Source organism: Euprymna scolopes, chromosome 45 (assembly GCF_053919585.1).
Source record: "Euprymna scolopes isolate OS-2025 chromosome 45, ASM5391958v1, whole genome shotgun sequence".
Classification (NCBI taxonomy): Eukaryota; Metazoa; Mollusca; class Cephalopoda; order Sepiida; family Sepiolidae; genus Euprymna; species Euprymna scolopes.
Window position 1 is genome coordinate 59,561,949 of NC_136526.1, and position 16,939 is coordinate 59,578,887.

At 31.9% G+C, this 16,939-nt stretch overlaps 1 protein-coding gene across 1 annotated transcript; it reads right to left on the reverse strand.

Moving 5' to 3' along the window:
• Positions 1-182: 182 nt before the first annotated feature.
• LOC145269779 (uncharacterized) lies at positions 183-15,849 on the reverse strand. Its single transcript, XM_080125498.1, has 3 exons — positions 15,364-15,849; positions 6,998-7,112; positions 183-4,521 (listed from the first exon to the last, which is right to left on the reverse strand). Exon 3 carries the CDS (start codon positions 4,180-4,182, stop codon positions 2,815-2,817), a length of 1,368 nt encoding a protein of 455 aa, XP_079981624.1. The 5' UTR covers positions 4,183-4,521; positions 6,998-7,112; positions 15,364-15,849; the 3' UTR covers positions 183-2,814.
• Between the last annotated feature and the right edge of the window lie 1,090 nt (positions 15,850-16,939).

Sequence of the window (16,939 nt, forward strand, 5' to 3'; positions counted from 1 at the left end):
TACGTAGAAAAAAAATCCATGAGCCTACACAGGCAATTTGTAAACACTGTTTTTCTTTTAAATAAAAAAATCTATTATTTTTCAAAAAACGTTAATAGTTTATTTTTAAAGTATATTCCATAAAGAAATTAACCAAACAACTTAAACAGAAATTATGAGTTTTGCATATTTTATTTGCAGTTTTACGTTAAGGGTTTCAAAAATTCCCCAAAAATTCTGACACACCTAAAGCTACACCCATTCGTACAGATTTTGTATTCGATATAAAGCGATATATTATTCTGTTTACATATAAATTTCACAACAACCAGTTTGATAAGCGTCTTTACATAAGTTTTTTTTGCTAGAAATCTATGAGATATCAGGATTTCTTGCCAAAATGTTGATGGTTCTCATATTTTCTGAGTTAACGACTATACAATCCTTGATGATGTTATATTTCATGAAGCAATCCATTATATAAGCTTCCCCAGATGTTCAGGTTTGTCCTTTATTCGTATTATATATTTCCGAGATAGTTTTATATTTAGCCTGTTCTTATTGTCTTGCCCTATAAGTCACCAGATCAAATGTTTACAATGACATTATTTTGTAATCGATTTTGTCTTTAAAAAGAAACCTTTTTTAAGGACATATTTTAAACACTTCTGACTTAAGGTTACAAATACTACAATCTAAAAGGTTATGGGAAAAGTACATCCGAAAAATGTTATTTAAAAATTTGCATTTTTATTAAATTAGGCTTTTTACACATGATCAAAATTATAAGACCAAGGATATATATTGCTAGATTTATGGTAATTCTAATGCTTTTAATTCAGTTAGAGATTAGCAATCACTGTGTAAAGGTGTTACCATGCTTAAAGCAAGAAAATTAACCAAAGTTGAGTTCTCTCGAATTCAAGGATTCCATAAGCAAGGTTTTTCACAGCGAGTGATAGCAGCTTAGATAAATTGCAGTAAAACAGTTATTTGCAACTCTCTAAAGAACAATGAGAATTATGGAAAAATAAAAAATCCTTTGGTAGCTCCCCCCCCAATGTCTCCTGCATTGATTAGGAGAATCAGACGGGTTGTTATGAATGACAGAGCACTTTATTCTAATCAAATTAAGGCAGTTACAGATGCTGATTGCAGTCCACTAACCACCAGACAACACTTACAACAAAAAGGCATGTTAAATAAAAAGCGTAAACAAATTCCTCGATTGCCTCCACATCACAAAGTGGATCGTTTAAGACTTGGTCATGAATACCAAACCTGGGATGTTGAGAAGTAGAAGAAAGTTCTGTTTTCTGATGAGAAAAAATTCAATTTACATGGTCCTGGCGGCTTCCAGCGATATTTGCATGAGAAAAACATGCCTCTTGAAATTTTTTCCACACGTCCTAGTAGTGGAGGGTTCGTAATGGTATGGGGTGCCTTTTCTTACTGAGGGACGATGGAGCTCTAGGCGGTGCAGCGTCATCAGACAGCAGCTGGTTATGTTAGCCTTCTACAAAAAGCATCTTTGATAATGGAGGGTCATCGTTTGTGTGGGTATGAATGGTTATTAAAACAGGATAATGCTGCAATCTACACTACTAGAGTGACCTAAATCTTTCTACAATAAAAGTCCATATCTTGAGACATCATGCAGGGTAATCGGACTTGAATCCAATTGGAAATGTTTGGGGATAACAAGAGAGGTTTATCGAAATGGTAAACAATATTCACCAAAAAATGAAATTTTTTTTTTTTTTTTTACACAGTGATCACCACTCAGGGATAAGGGTTATTGCAAGTACATTAAGTTAGTGAGGAGATTTGCTGATATGTTTACTTAAGGGGGCGGTTCATTAGGAATTTGTTAACATTGGACTTGAAGACAACCAAGTTGTAGTCCGGAGGGAAGCAGGCAAACGGAACAGAATTCCACAGGCGTGCAGTTCTAAGAAAGAAGCTTTGTTCATGGAATCTGCGTTTTGATTTAGGCACAGATATAGAGTGGGGGAAATTTTTCACAGTGGATTCAGTTAGACGGGTGTTTTTCGTGAAAGATTGGTAAGGGGGGACCAGAGATTGGAGTTCAGACGAGCATCTGCCATGGAAATAACGATAAAACAAGGACAGGCTCGCAACGTCTCTTCTGTGGGAGAGAGGTTGCAGGGTAGAGAAAAGGGCATCCCCCACTAAGCCACGAAGTCTATTTTGTACTCTGTCAAGGCAGGATAGGCTGTTTTTAGCAGCTCCTGGTAAGCGATCTTCAGAAACTGGAGCAGGATCCCCCACACCTTAATAGAAACCCTTATTTATAGCATGCCCCAAAGGACTTTAGAAGTCATAAAAAGCAGTAGAGGAAGAACGTATTAAGTTTTACTATGGAATGCTTTTATACACTTTTTGTAGAATTTAATAGAATTTTTGTCTCTGGTGTTATAATTTGGATCATGTGTAAAAAGCCTAATTTAATAAAAATCTTAATTTTAAAAATAAATGTTTGGAATGTAGCTTTTCGTTTCCATAACATTTCAGTTTGTAGTATTGGTAACTTTCAGTCGGAAGAGTTTAAATCTATACTTAAAAAAGTTTTATTTTTATAAAAATATTTTTAAGTGATCTTAAATTTTTAATCAGCAGTGTGTCTGTATATGTGTAAAGCGGTCACATCTGGAAAATATATGTTCGACTGTATTGCAATATAAAGTTAGTGAAATATTATGATTGCTTCGAGGCATCAGTCTATAAAATTCATAATGTATGTATTCGCATATGAATGACCAATTGGTCTTTTCTTATAAAAGAAGAGCCACATATGTCACAAGAATATGGTTTCTAGCCAGTATGTATTCGCATATGTCTCAACATGTGTTGTTTCCGTGTAAAAGAAGTGCCACATACTTCACAAGAATATGGTTTCTCTCCAGTATGTGTTCGCATATGAATGACCAATGCGTCTTTTCTCATAAAAGAAGAGCCACATATGTCACAAGAATAAGGTTTCTCTCCAGTATGTGTTCGCATATGTATCAACATGTGTTGTTTCCGTGTAAAAGAAGAACCACATACTTCACAAGGATATGGTTTCTCTCCAGTATGTATTCGCATATGAATGACCAAGTCGTGTTTGTGTATAAAAGAAGAGCCACATACTTCACAAGAATATGGTTTCTCTCCAGTATGTGTTCGCATATGACTGACCAGATAGGGTTTCTTTTTAAAAGAAGTACCACACACTTCACAAGAATATGGTTTCTCTCCAGTATGTGTTCGCATATGGATGACCAAGTCATGTTTTCTTATAAAAGAAGAGCCACATACGTCACAAGAATATGGTTTCTCTCCAGTATGTGTTCGCATATGGATGACCAAGTAGTGTTTTCTTATAAAAGAAGAGCCACATACGTCACAAGAATATGGTTTCTCTCCAGTATGTGCTCGCATATGGATGACCAATTCGTGTTTTCTTATAAAAGAAGAGCCACATACTTCACAAGAATATGGTTTCTCTCCAGTATGTGTTCGCATATGAATGACCAATGTGCTTTTTTTTATGAAAGACATGCCGCATACGTCACAAGAATACGGTTTCTCTCCAGTATGTATTCGCATATGTACCAGCATGTGTTGTTTCTGTGTAAAAGAAGAGCCACATATTTCACAAGAATATGGTCTCTCTCCAGTATGTGTTCGCATATGAATGACCAAGTCGTGTTTGGTTATAAAAGAAGTGCCACATACTTCACAAGAATATGGTTTCTCTCCAGTATGTGTTCGCATATGAATGACCAGGTGGGATTTCTTTGTAAAAGATGAACAACATACTTCACAAGAATATGGTTTCTCTCCAGTATGTGTTCGCATATGAATGACCAGGTGGGATTTCTTTGTAAAAGATGAACAACATACTTCACAAGAATATGGTTTCTCTCCAGTATGTGTTCGCATATGTACCAAAAGGTTTTGTTTCCGTGTAAAAGAAGAGCCACACACGTCACAAGAATAAGGTTTCTCTCCAGTATGTGTTCGCATATGAATAACCAAGCTGCATTTTTTTGTAAATGAAGAGCCACACAATTCACAATATGGTTTCTGTCCAGTATATATTTGCATATGCATGGCTAAACATTCTTTACTTGTAAAGTAAGAGCCACATATTTTACAGGAATAACATTTTTCTCCAGTATTTGATTTAGTGTTCATTTTGTAAGTCACAATATTAACGATTGTTTTTAATAAGCTTCTTTATATTTTTTATTATTTTTTGTTGTTAAGAATTAACAGAATGATTAGGAAAAATTTCTGTTTTTTTATTTAAAATTTATATTTTTTCATGTTTAATTCAACATATATATTATATGTTTTTAAAATAATTTTTAATATAAGAATAGAAGAAATACTCATTTGTCATGATTTTTCCATGTATTTTCATAAAATTCTATTTTACAAAAGAAAAACTCGAATAGTTCTGAGGTATATGATTTCTCTTGTTTTCCGGCTTTTAACTTTGTGAAATTTTCATTGTATTGATTGCTGGATATTCTGCAAAATGAAATCAAAACACATTTCACTATTTTCAAGATTTTTAAATGGCTAAATTAGAGATGCACGTCTGCATGAAGAATATATAATTCACTATAATTTCTCTGATATATGATAAAACAAAAATATCTTTTTCACAGAAAAAATGGAAATATCTAAAATGCATGTAATCTGGCAATTCTTTTCCCATGCTATTTAAAACTTTTTCATATTCGTCATCAATTCATTAGTTCATAGATTTACTTGTACTAAATGTTTTTGTTGAAAATTATTTTTCATTTAAATCAAAATGAATGATTTTGAAGAAACAATGAAGACGTCTCACATTTATGTAACAGTTTAATCAAAATTAATAATGACATTAAGTGGAAGTTTAAAAATGTAATAAATCATCATTATTGATGAGAAATATCTTTGAATAATTTAATAAAATATTAAGACACATATGTTGCCATTGAAAATAAATAATTTGACTAGATTGTTTTTTAATTATGAATATATAAATTTAATGCTGCAACCAATTGTAAGAGACAAATCCTATTGGCATAGGGTCGTTTGTGTCATGTATTATGGCTATGGTATCTGTAATAAATATAGGATATTTTGCTTCTATAAAAACAATTGTAATTGAAAACTTATACAATAATTTAATAATGTGGACAAATATTAATCCATTATTGAATAGATTAAGGTCGCTAATCATGTGTGTTAGTTATGTTTGATGAAGAAAATTTACTGTTGGTCTCCATACATATGTTCATGGTTTGCAAATAGTAAAGTGAGAAATAATGGAGTTTTGCATTTAAACAAAAGTCGTATTTACAACATTCATTAGTAGCATTTACTGGAATGTAAAGGGGAAGACTTGCAGCCATATTTCTCTGCAAAGTAGAACATGTTGAAACACTATCGTTATTCTTAGTGCCTGTACACCATATTGAGCAAGAGAATATACTGGACTTGGACAACAAAATAAAACTGTTCAGATGATATCTCTTGGCATTGCAAAGCAGGCATATAGAGTTGGCAAGTGAAAGAAAGGTTATAAATTATAAAATAATTGCGAAAGGCCTGCTTAGCTTAGATTTTCTGATGAAAATAGAACAATTAAAAACAGATTCTCTTCCTCTAAGGGGAAATTTAATTTGCTGAATAAGCAGTTCTAGGATACAAGACACAAGAGATAAATCCAATTAAAGCGAGACAGAATTGTGGAGTGGCTTTTTACCATGAACTAAGCTCTGAGATCCTGTAATGACTACACACGCTGATGGCTGTCAGCAAAAAGCAAAAGTTGTTATTGACTTACTGTTGATGCATAAAATTTTTATACTGATTTTAGCACCAAAAAAATAACAAAAATTAGGCAGTGATCAAATACTGTGCTCCTTTATCTTTGTTCTGCCTACTTTAAGGGGCTTGTCAAAGATCAATTTGGATCCATCATATAGTTTAGAATGGCAATATGTATTACTTATCTCGGGTGGGATTAGCTATGAACATGATTCTACAAATTATGAGGGCTATTATGGGCATAGATTATAATGATAAATCAAGAAAGCAATATCGTAATATGCCTACGACATATATGTGTCACATATGAAACCAATATTTCTGAACACTTGTTACACTTTCAATTATTGCTTCAATAAAAGGTTTTTAGAGATTGGATGACTTTCTATTTCAAAATAGGATGTCAAAAATATTATTCTTAGACGGAAGGTGCATTTTCTCTTAAAACACTCAATATATATCATCCACTACTCTACAACTATCTAGTGGCATACTACACAAGTAACAATTACAAATATGAAGAATTCAGATTATATTATTATAAATAGATTTGCATTAAACAACAGAAACTTCAAAAATGTTATTGCAAGCTTGTGTGTCTACATACAAAATGTCGGGGAAGGAATTGTTGAACTTCATGAAAAACACTAGACATTTCATGATTATAGAATAAATATTGACGATTTAATGATTTTATATTATAAAACGAACACTACAGATTTACAGATTGTATGGCCTGTAGATGCGGCATTATAGTAAACTGACTGTCCTCCTGCAAAAGTTAAAACTATTTCAATAGAGCCACTTATTGACAATTGTAGTTTCTCTGACTTTATTTCTTATAGAATGAACTACTGAAATTTCATGAAATTCAGTACAGATTTCCGAGTTCAATAGGAAGATTCCTAAGTTCAAGATACCTCTAACATTCTTTAGGTGTAAGATCTTTCAAATGTTATGAAAATACACAAAAAATCAGAAATATTACATTATTGTTTTCTTTATCTTATTAAACTTCCACGATTGTATTCTTTATTTTAAAAATTATTATGGACAGAACATTCATAAAGCATGTTGTGTTCAAATTAATTGACTGTAAAATATTTATAATCGAAAATAAAATTCACACAAAATAATCATTAAAGAAATAATGAAAAACATGTTTACAAATAAAAATAATTACCTGTTATTTAAAAATATATTTGAACATTAAGTAGAATGTTTTCTTCTAAAGTCATAAAGCTATGCTTGAGGATTTCACCAATAGATATAGGCAGTTCAGATTTTATGGAATAGGCCTGAAACAAAAATAAATCAAATAGTTTTGGATTAATACAATCTAAAGACGTGAATCATTCTAATTTCTCATTGTTATTAATGTATTCAAAACATCTAAATTTTTATTGTTTTTTTAACACCAAAAAAATAAATCTTACATTGATGAGAACATTCAGAAAAGTTATGATCTTCAAAATATTTGTCCTCACTCATAATTTATAAATGAAAAAATTAAATAAACACAATTAAAATAATCATTAAAAAATAAAGAACATTAAACATATTAATGAAAAAATTAAATAAACGCAATTAAATCATTAAAAAATAAAGAACATTACACATATTACAAATAAAAATAACATCCAAAAACTATTTGAACATTAAGCATGTGGAGAGGTCGTATAGTAAACCCGCTCGAAAAATCAATCCAGCAAAAAGTACACATTAGGGCTGATTGTCAACTTTTTCAGATAATCGACATGGCACTGGTGATGATAGTTGGGATTTGATAAGAACATATACCAAAAATTAGATTCCTATCTTTAACAGAAAATTGAGCATCTAATTTTAAAAATCATATGGAAAAATGCTGAGAAATCCTTCATTTTCATAGCATTTTACACAACACTGACTTTGAAATTTTACTATTTTAAAACAATATTCAATTAAAATTGATATATTTATACGAAATAATTGACAGAAAAATAAATGCATGAATTATAACTTTAATTATGTATCACAACAAGCAAAATATTTCAACTTTTACTGCATTGATTAGACAAAAATTGTAAAAAAAAGCTAATTAGCAACTCTTTTAAATTGATACAAGTTACAGACCAGTGTATTTTAATTTTTATTAAACTTATAATAGAACTAAATTGTTCTGTGTATCTTAGGTTATCTTCTCCTTGAAAAATGTCACCAGCATACTCAAAAAGTAGCCTCTGGTCTTCACTTAAATTGTTTCTTCTGCTGTCAGGTAATGATGATTGGGAAGGGCACTAATGTTTTAGAATTCTACTTGAGGCAAATCTTGATAATTATTGGTACAAAGTTTCCCCAAAGAACCAGTACATGTTGTTAGGCTTCTTGTTGTTCCATCAATTAATTTAAAAAAATGCTCTAAATGGCAGTTCTTCTAGTGGAACCTGAAAATTTTAAAAGTTGCATGTTTAATAATAGAGCCAGAATATATAACAAATACTAATAAATTATTTTATTTTTCACAAAAAAGCATATAAATGCAGGTGAATCTATAGAATTAATTTTAACCTCTTGTAAGGAGGACCAATGCAGACTATGTGCCTTGCTTGACAATTTTCTGTCTGGTCCTTCACTGCAAAGTAATCACATCTGAAGACAGGACGTTTACAGCTACAAGAAGATATATCATACAGTTTGTCTAGCTCTTCTTTCATTCTTTTCAATTTGGTTGCTGCAAGAGCTTTTCTGTCAATCTGTTTGGCCCTCTTATAGCAAAATGTATTGACCTTCTGTCCTATATAACGTTTCCTATACAACGGCAATTGTGGATTAACTGCTTCCCAAATACTAATTATTTCCTTAGCAATAGAAATGCGAACTTAGGTCTCTATTATTTAAAAAAAAACATAATTTTCGTTAACAGTTAATATTTTAATAATAATATATTTTAATAATTGATTATCCTCACTCGTTTTATTTAAAAATGTAGTTTAAAACATATTCTAAAGAATAATTCCATTTTCTTAACAGCACGGATGTTTTGATGATGGGACGTTCTTGACAATTCACAGAAAAACTTTTAATAGCTTCAATTTTTCAACTCATTTCCTCAAGCAAAGATAAGAATTTTGAAAAAAGTATTTCGTGTAGGTCTTTTCTATGTCAAACCCCAACTATCATCAATATTGCATCACCGGTGTTCCAAAATCGACCTGCCTTAGTACCTATGTGAGTGTAAAAAAATAACAATAAAAAATAATCAACCCCTAAAAAAATGAAAAGAGCAGCAAGTACGCATGTGAGCAAAAAAAATATCCGCAGTAGCCAGACTTTAACCTGTAACACTCTGACCCATGGCGCATTTAGGACGTTATGGGCCTTCAAAATAATAACATTAAAACGTACATGGAGGTCCTGAAGTGTGAATGACTTTGCAATAACTTATATTCGTTTTCAGCACACCCGAAAAAACCTGTTTTAGGAAATACAAAATAGGAAATAAAAATGAGGCTTATACACTTTTGATACGATATTTTGGAGATAAAATTCAAGTGTCAGGATTTTTTATTAAATTGTTAGGTGGAAGCACAGAATAGTTACAAAACAACCTATCCTCTCCATAATGTTATTATTTCAGCAAGTGCACAAGTACCAAAAAACAAAAGCCAATAAAACCTTTCCATGTTTAGAAAATTGGGGATTAATTTACTGTTATGCTGTAACTAAAAAGTGAGAACCCCTATCAAATATCTAAATAATGACTTTTAAATGTAAAACAAAATAGAGGGGACAATTACTCTGTTTCTTTGTAAACCTCTGATAAAAATTGCAATAAGGAATTTGTTTTTAACAAAGTAGAAACTGTTATAAAAATTATTAATTAACGCCGATAAAAATGCTAAATAAATAATACAAAAATATTTTAATCCTGTTTAAATGTTAAAACTAAAAAAAATATTGTTGTTGGAAAATAAAGATCACCGTTACCTATACTTGAATGTAAAAACCATAGCTAATTAGGGAACTTCCAAATTCACCGCTCCATTGACCGTTATTTATACGAATTTAAAAAAAATGCTTGACTACATATGCATAGTCTTCTTCCCTTTGTTTCAAACTTTATTTTTATACAAAATAATTAATCGTTTTTTTCTAATTCTCACATATGTGGTTGAGGGATGGCTCGAATTGTAGTGTAAATGAAGACGTAAAGAAAAACCTCTTTATTGAACAAAATTCACAACTACTAAAGCAAGAGAGGAAGAACTCAATCGTGCAAAATCATGTTGCAAGAAACTGAATTTTCATATCGAATATTTTTTCTTTTTTTTTTAAACAGTAACACAAAACAATTTGCATTAGTGTTTCCTTTAAATGAAAATATAACAATCTCCCCCTCTTGTAAAAGAGACTGTAAATAGTTTTTTTTTTTATAAATCCAGTCGTTGGACTGGTCTGTGAATTCTGTTTGATCTGCGTGGAGGTAGTTCACTATTCGAAGGACCGGTGGTCCTCTGGGAAGGTTGGTTCTCAGGGCTCTGACTATTATAGTTAAATTTATTTTCTGTATAAGGTGTAGTACTAAGGGGACTTGTTTCGGTCAACTAGGTCAGGTCTGCATTTGCAATGTCAGGGTTGAATACTTTTAGCAGGATTTTGAGGTCTATCAAGCCTCTCCACACAATAATTTCGAGATTTAGTAGCAATAGGCTTGCAATCAGGGGTCAAGTTTCGAAACAATTTCATAGGAGAACAGCTGATCTTGGTTAGGGCGCAGATTTTTTAAATATTCTGAAGTCGCTCAAAAGAAATAGTGATACCCTGGTGTAGTCTTAAAAAAGGTATTCCATATAGAAATCAGGAAGCACGGTAAAGTCAATTTCTTTATACTCGCAACTATTGAAGGAAATATTCTCAGTGCAATGTTCAAATAGTTTGAGGGAAACAGTGAATGATGCCATGGAAATTACGGAATTACAATCTGAAGTAGACAGTTTCATTGTTTTAACAATACAAACACTGATAAAGTTATCAGAAATACTGGTGTATATGAGGGCAGTTCATTTTTTTCCTTTTAATTAAACAATTTTACTAATGGGAGGGCACCTATCACCACCTTTAGCATGGGCTACCATAATAGCAGAAGTAGAACGTGAATGTGTCGGCATAGTAGAACGGCAAACTTTGGAGAAATGACCAAGTTTACCACAGTTTCGACATACCTTATCACAGACAGGATAATGACAGCGATCATTCTTAAAGTGACGTCTCCCTCCACAGGTTTAACACTTGCCATGAGCAGGAAGGGCAGTAGAAAATTGTACAGAGTCACACTCAATATGAGAACCAATAGAATCAGCAATTTTAGTAATAGAGGCCTCGTCAGTAGGATCAGTACACATTGTTAGTAGTAGTAGTAGTAGTAGCAGTTGCTCCAATCGGGGAAGCATATGATTCAGTACAAAAGTGAGCTTGTTCAAGAGCTCTAGCACATTGAGTAACCTCTTTGAGAGTTTGTGTATCAGTTTAAAGTAGTCTAGCACGTATTACTGAGGACCAGAGACCACATATAAATGCATCACGGACAGATTCATCACTGTAAGTAGTAGCAGTAACATCTTCAAAGTAATAGTCAGTGGCAAGTCAATTCAAGACCTGAAGATATTGGTCGACAGGCTCGCTTTTTTGTTGCAGATGTCTAGCATGAACAACACTTGGAGACTTGTCATAAACACCTTTCAGTAATTCAACAGCGTGTTCAAATCCCAAACAACCCTCGATAACATCAGCAATGGTGAGACTGATGTTTAAATAAATAATTTCGAGTTTATCTGGGTTTAACAAAACAATAGCTGATAAATAATAATTAAAGTTACAATACCACAATCTCCAAAGCCTGAGGGTCCGCAGAAGATATGTCAAATTTGTCCAGACGAATGATCCTCTCCATGAGTGAAATAAATTGTTTAATAAATTGCAGTGCTATAAATAAATGAAGAGGTAAAGAAAAGAACTCGTGCAAAAGCATGTGGCAAAAAACTTAATTTGCATATCTAATTTTTTTTCCTTTTTTTAATGATTCTTTATAATATCCACTTGAGTTGACGACTTTGAAAAGACTGACATGAGAGGAAAACTAATTTACACATATTTACACAATATACAAAAACCTTAGAAAATTACTACTAGTCTATCGTGGAATGAGATGATAACATTTATTGCTGCTAAGACTAAGCTTCTTTCCTTTAACAATTATAAGAAAGCTTTTACTCCTTTTGGAACAAACCCTTTAAAGAAGGTGAACTCCATGTATCATGCTAGAAAAATACCGACACTTGCCAGGATTTTGTATCTCTATAAATACACGATTGGCAAATGAATCGGGGCTGGTGCATCTACAAGAATCCTTACAAGAATTTCCAATCTAATAAATTGCATATAATATCAACCAAACTTGGGCCCCATGACATGAATATCCCAACATACCAAATAGGGAGCAAAATCCTACTGTTAAGTGTATACGTCCCTAGATGCCTAAAATATTTTTTATACAATGGAGTCAACACTTATCAAGGCCCGGAGGCCACTGGAGGATAAGCTTAATGAGGTATGGTAGTCAATGGCAAAATATCATAGTAATCCTTAGTAAATTAAATGACTCATCAGGAATTTGTTCATATTGGACTTGAAGACAATCATATTGTAGTCAGGGGGAAAGCAGAAAAACAGAGTACAGACAAGCCCTTGCTTGGAGCCTCCTCAAGGAGAGAGCCTTTAATTTCAATTGATGACAAATAGGGATCAGACCGTTGATGATGTACAGATAGTAGCTTTATTTTAGATGCATTAAAATTAACCAGCCACCCATTTCCCCATTGCAACATTGACTGTTATGGCTAATAACATGCTACCCAAAAGATTTTTGTTTAAACTATCAACTTAACGTCAACAGCCAACATGAATTGGAATAGATTCTTTCAAAGAAGGTGGATTCCATCTACCATGCTAGAAAACTACTCATATTATCAGAATCCTATATCTCTATAAAGACAAGATTGGTAAAGTAAGGGTGTGTGGTTGATGTATCTACCACGTCTTTTCTTCATAGACAGAATCATAACAAGAATTTCCAATCTAATAAATTGCATATAAAATCAACCAAACTCCAACCCGTATCCCATCGTCATGTTGCATCCATTTGTCTGTTTTACAATTACTTTAATGAAAAGTGCTCTGACGAACTCATAACACTTGTGCCCCTTGACATGAATATCCCAATATACGAAATAGTCAGCCAAAACAAGGCACAGAGTCAACTCGAGGATAAGGGTTGATAAGTGTATGTTAGTCAATAGAAATCGTAGTAATCGTTAGCAGTTGAAATTTTGTAGATTGGATTACTTAAAGGGGTGGCTCATCAAGAACTTGTACACATTGGACTTGAAGACGACCATATTGTAGTCAGTTGGAAAGCAGGGAAACACAACAAAGTTCCACAAGATTGCAGTTTTAAGAAACAAGCTTTGCTCATGGAATTTACGTTTAGGTTTGAGCACGGATAAAGAGTGGAGGAAATTATTGATACAAGGGCCCAATAATATTTTTTGAACACTTTGAAAAAAGTATTTCAAGGTGGTTACTAGTGCCAAAAACTTTTTAGTACGTAGTGTAATCATGTTTTTAGTTTGCCTTTGATAATTTTAGTTTTTTGTGATTTTTGTGAAAATTTGTGCTGCACTATTTTTCAGACGTGACAAACAATCCTATTTTATTAAAAGCTATGTTCATGTATATGTTGCTGTATGCAAATTTTCTGCTTGTACACTTAGCTGTCATCATGAAAATTCTATTCTACTGGCAAACAATTAAGTCTAATGAGGTAAGTTTGGCAGGGAAGAAGCACGAAGATGGCCTCAGCATCAGAAGGATCGTGATGGATTTGAAGCTGTTGCAATCAACGGCTTAATACATGCTGAAGACAAATTCCGAGTGGAAAAAGAAGAGAGGATGGAAAAGATCAATTGGCAAGAAGACCGAAAGGAAAATGAAGAGGACTGTGACACGGCTTTTGACACCTGGAGAAAAAGTTACAGCAAGAAAAATTAAGGAGAAATGTGAATTGCATGTAAACGTCCGAACAGTAAAATGACGCTGCATAGGATTGGTTTGAAGTATGCAAAGGCTAAGAAAAAATTACACTAACAAAGAAACTCAAAGGAGCAAGACTGGAGAATGCTAAAAAGTGGTTAACAAAGCATGTTTTCTTTAAGAAGGTTATATTTACTGATAAGAAGCGTTTCAAGTGTGATGGGCTCGGTGGATAGTGAACTTGGTCAAGAAGGGGTAAGCCTGTTGTACTGAATAAACGACAGGTAGGAGAAGGAATTATGGGTTTCTGGGCTCTTGTGGTTTCAGTGTGAAAGTCAGGAAAATGGGAACCATAGCTTGGAGCTTAGACGAGCACTTGCCATGAAAATAAAGATAATGCAGAGACAAGCTTGTAATGTCTCTTCTGTGGGAAAGAGTTTGCAGGGAAGGGAATAGGGCATTCCTCACTAGGATACTAAGTCTATTTTGAACTTTGTCAAGGCAGGATAAAGTGGTTCTAGCAGCTCCTGATCAGATGTGGCAACCAATAGGAAATTATTCGGTTTTTTTTTTAAATAATAAACGTGGTTTTTCCTATATATTTTTATGCTTATTTGCTAGGCAAATGTCTTACCATTCTTGTAAAAATAAACTTTAATTAATTTTATTCTTTATAAAAAATAATTCATGAGTACACCAAATACAATTTTATCAAACAAAGTCACTTTCGTTTAAGAAAAAAAAAAAGAAGTCAACTTCAGACACGATGTATAATTTGGATTTTTAAAAAATAATAAACGTGGTTTTTCATATGTATTTTTATACTTATTCGCTAGGTAAATGTCTCAACATTCTTGTAAAAATAAACTTTATTCAATTTTATTCTTTAAAAAAATAATTCATGAGTACGCCAAACAGAGATTTATCAAAAAAATTAATTTTGTTTTAAAATTGAAAACATTGACTTCAACTCCATTGTTGGATATTAAAAATAATAAACACGGTTTTTAATATATAATTACATGTTTATTTGCGAGATAAAAGTGTAAAAATAAGCTGGGTTTTTTTTTTCTGTAAAAAGTTGTTTTTATGACGGAATGAAATTTGGCCCGTGGCGTACTTTTTGGCGAGCTGGCGTCCCAAAAAAGAATCACCGGTTAGGGATTATGTTAGAGTACGTAATAATATGTTAATGTTAGGTAATTGCAATGTTTTCAATATAAAAATAATTTTTCAAGGCACTTAAACAAAAAAAAAAAAAAAGAAAAACTTTAAAAACAAAAGTAAACAATAAAAACCCGATTAAAGTGATTTCTATAGTACCATTCTTCGTTTATATGCAATCATGGAATGTTGACTCATGTCTCTATTAAAACAAAGGCAATCATAATGATTTCGACGCGCCCCTGTAGTAAAACAAAGGGAATCATAATGTAATAAAAAAGAGCTTCAAAAGCAATTAAATTAATAAATACTTACTTTTTGTTTGGCAATCTGTTTTTAACAAAGAAACGATTATAAGATGAGTTAAAACGAGACGAGTTTGACGGGTGGAAGTCAAATTTTTAAGATGGCGACCGGAAAAGCAAGTTCGCAGAAAATTAAAAATTTTTTTCATTTTATTGTCATTTCATATTTTTGGGGTGTGTGTGTTAAAGTATAAAATATTCTTTCATTGTTAAAAAATATTTGCGATCACGCAAACTAACTTATTCGTGCCATTACCACACCATATGAAATACTCAATTATTTGGAATTTTTTACCTGGTTTCCACCTTAACATTTTCCTTTAAAATGACGATCTTTCCAGGTTTTTTGATATGCTGCAAAGTGCAAACGAATATTGCATTTAAACTTTCCGCAAATAAGTCTTTCAGATATTAAGCAATGGCATTTCTTATGTTATTGCTCGTGGTCATTTTGGTACGCGCGAGCACGCGCCAGTGAGTTAACACAATTCTGAGACACGAGCGCGAATAGTTTCAACGTGCGTGCGCATGCGTAACATCTCGAATGACAAATTGATTTTCCAAATTTTATTCGTTTTCAGCATACCTGAAAACCGATAGAAATTGTCATTTCAAAGGAAAATGTTAAAATGGAAACCACGTAAAATTTTACCTTTGTTTCAGATTTGCCTTGAAAAAGTTTCATCATTAAATATTATTCAATTATTTATTATTTTCTGACATTTTTAACGCCGTTAACACACAAAAAAATCTATACAATATGTACAATGCACACTGTTAAGTGTAAAGTTTTTTTGTAATTTTTTTTTTTTTCGTAGTAATGGGTGTAATCTTTTACGATATTTTTGGTTGGTTAATTGTTTTTGTTTTACGGCATATCAACCCTTTTCAGGTTATTTAATGCCGAATCTTGTGATTTTGAAGAACGATTTTTTAATAGAGTATATTGTTTTTTGTTTTTTTTTAAGTCAGATTCTATTTAACCCATAGTTGCGTCCCTAACAGGTACTACCACTCCGGGTCAGACTGGACCTGGGAGCAATGGCAATTAAACGGTGGCTCCACACTCCCCAAAGCCCGCAAGCTGCGTCCTCACCATCGGATATAGTTTAAGGTCATACCAAGAAGATTTTAATATGATTAAATATAATAATAATAATAAGAAGAAGAAGACGAAGAAGAAGAAGATTTTTTTTAAATAAAAATAATTTTAATTACACTATGAAAATAAATATAATTTAATTTTTATATTAAAATCTTGTAGTAAAATGATTTAAAAATTAAAATAAAATATAATTTAATTAAAATATAAAAGTAAATCTCATTACGTTTTACTATTAAAAGCTTGTAGTAAAATAATTTCAAAATAAAATATATATATAATTTTAATTAAAATATAAAAAATAAATATAATTTCATTTTACTATAACTTGTAGTAAAATAATTTCAAAATAATAAAAATAAATGTAAATTTCCATTAAAATATAAAAATAAATCTCATTTCATTTTACCATTAAAAACTTGTAGTAAAATCATTTCAAAATAAAAAATATAATTTTCCATTAAAATATAAAAATAAATATTAT

Bases quoted from the DNA above. Each gene is read 5' to 3' on its own strand.
- LOC145269779 (XM_080125498.1), bottom strand. From the start codon at position 4,182: ATGAACACTAAATCAAATACTGGAGAAAAATGTTATTCCTGTAAAATA.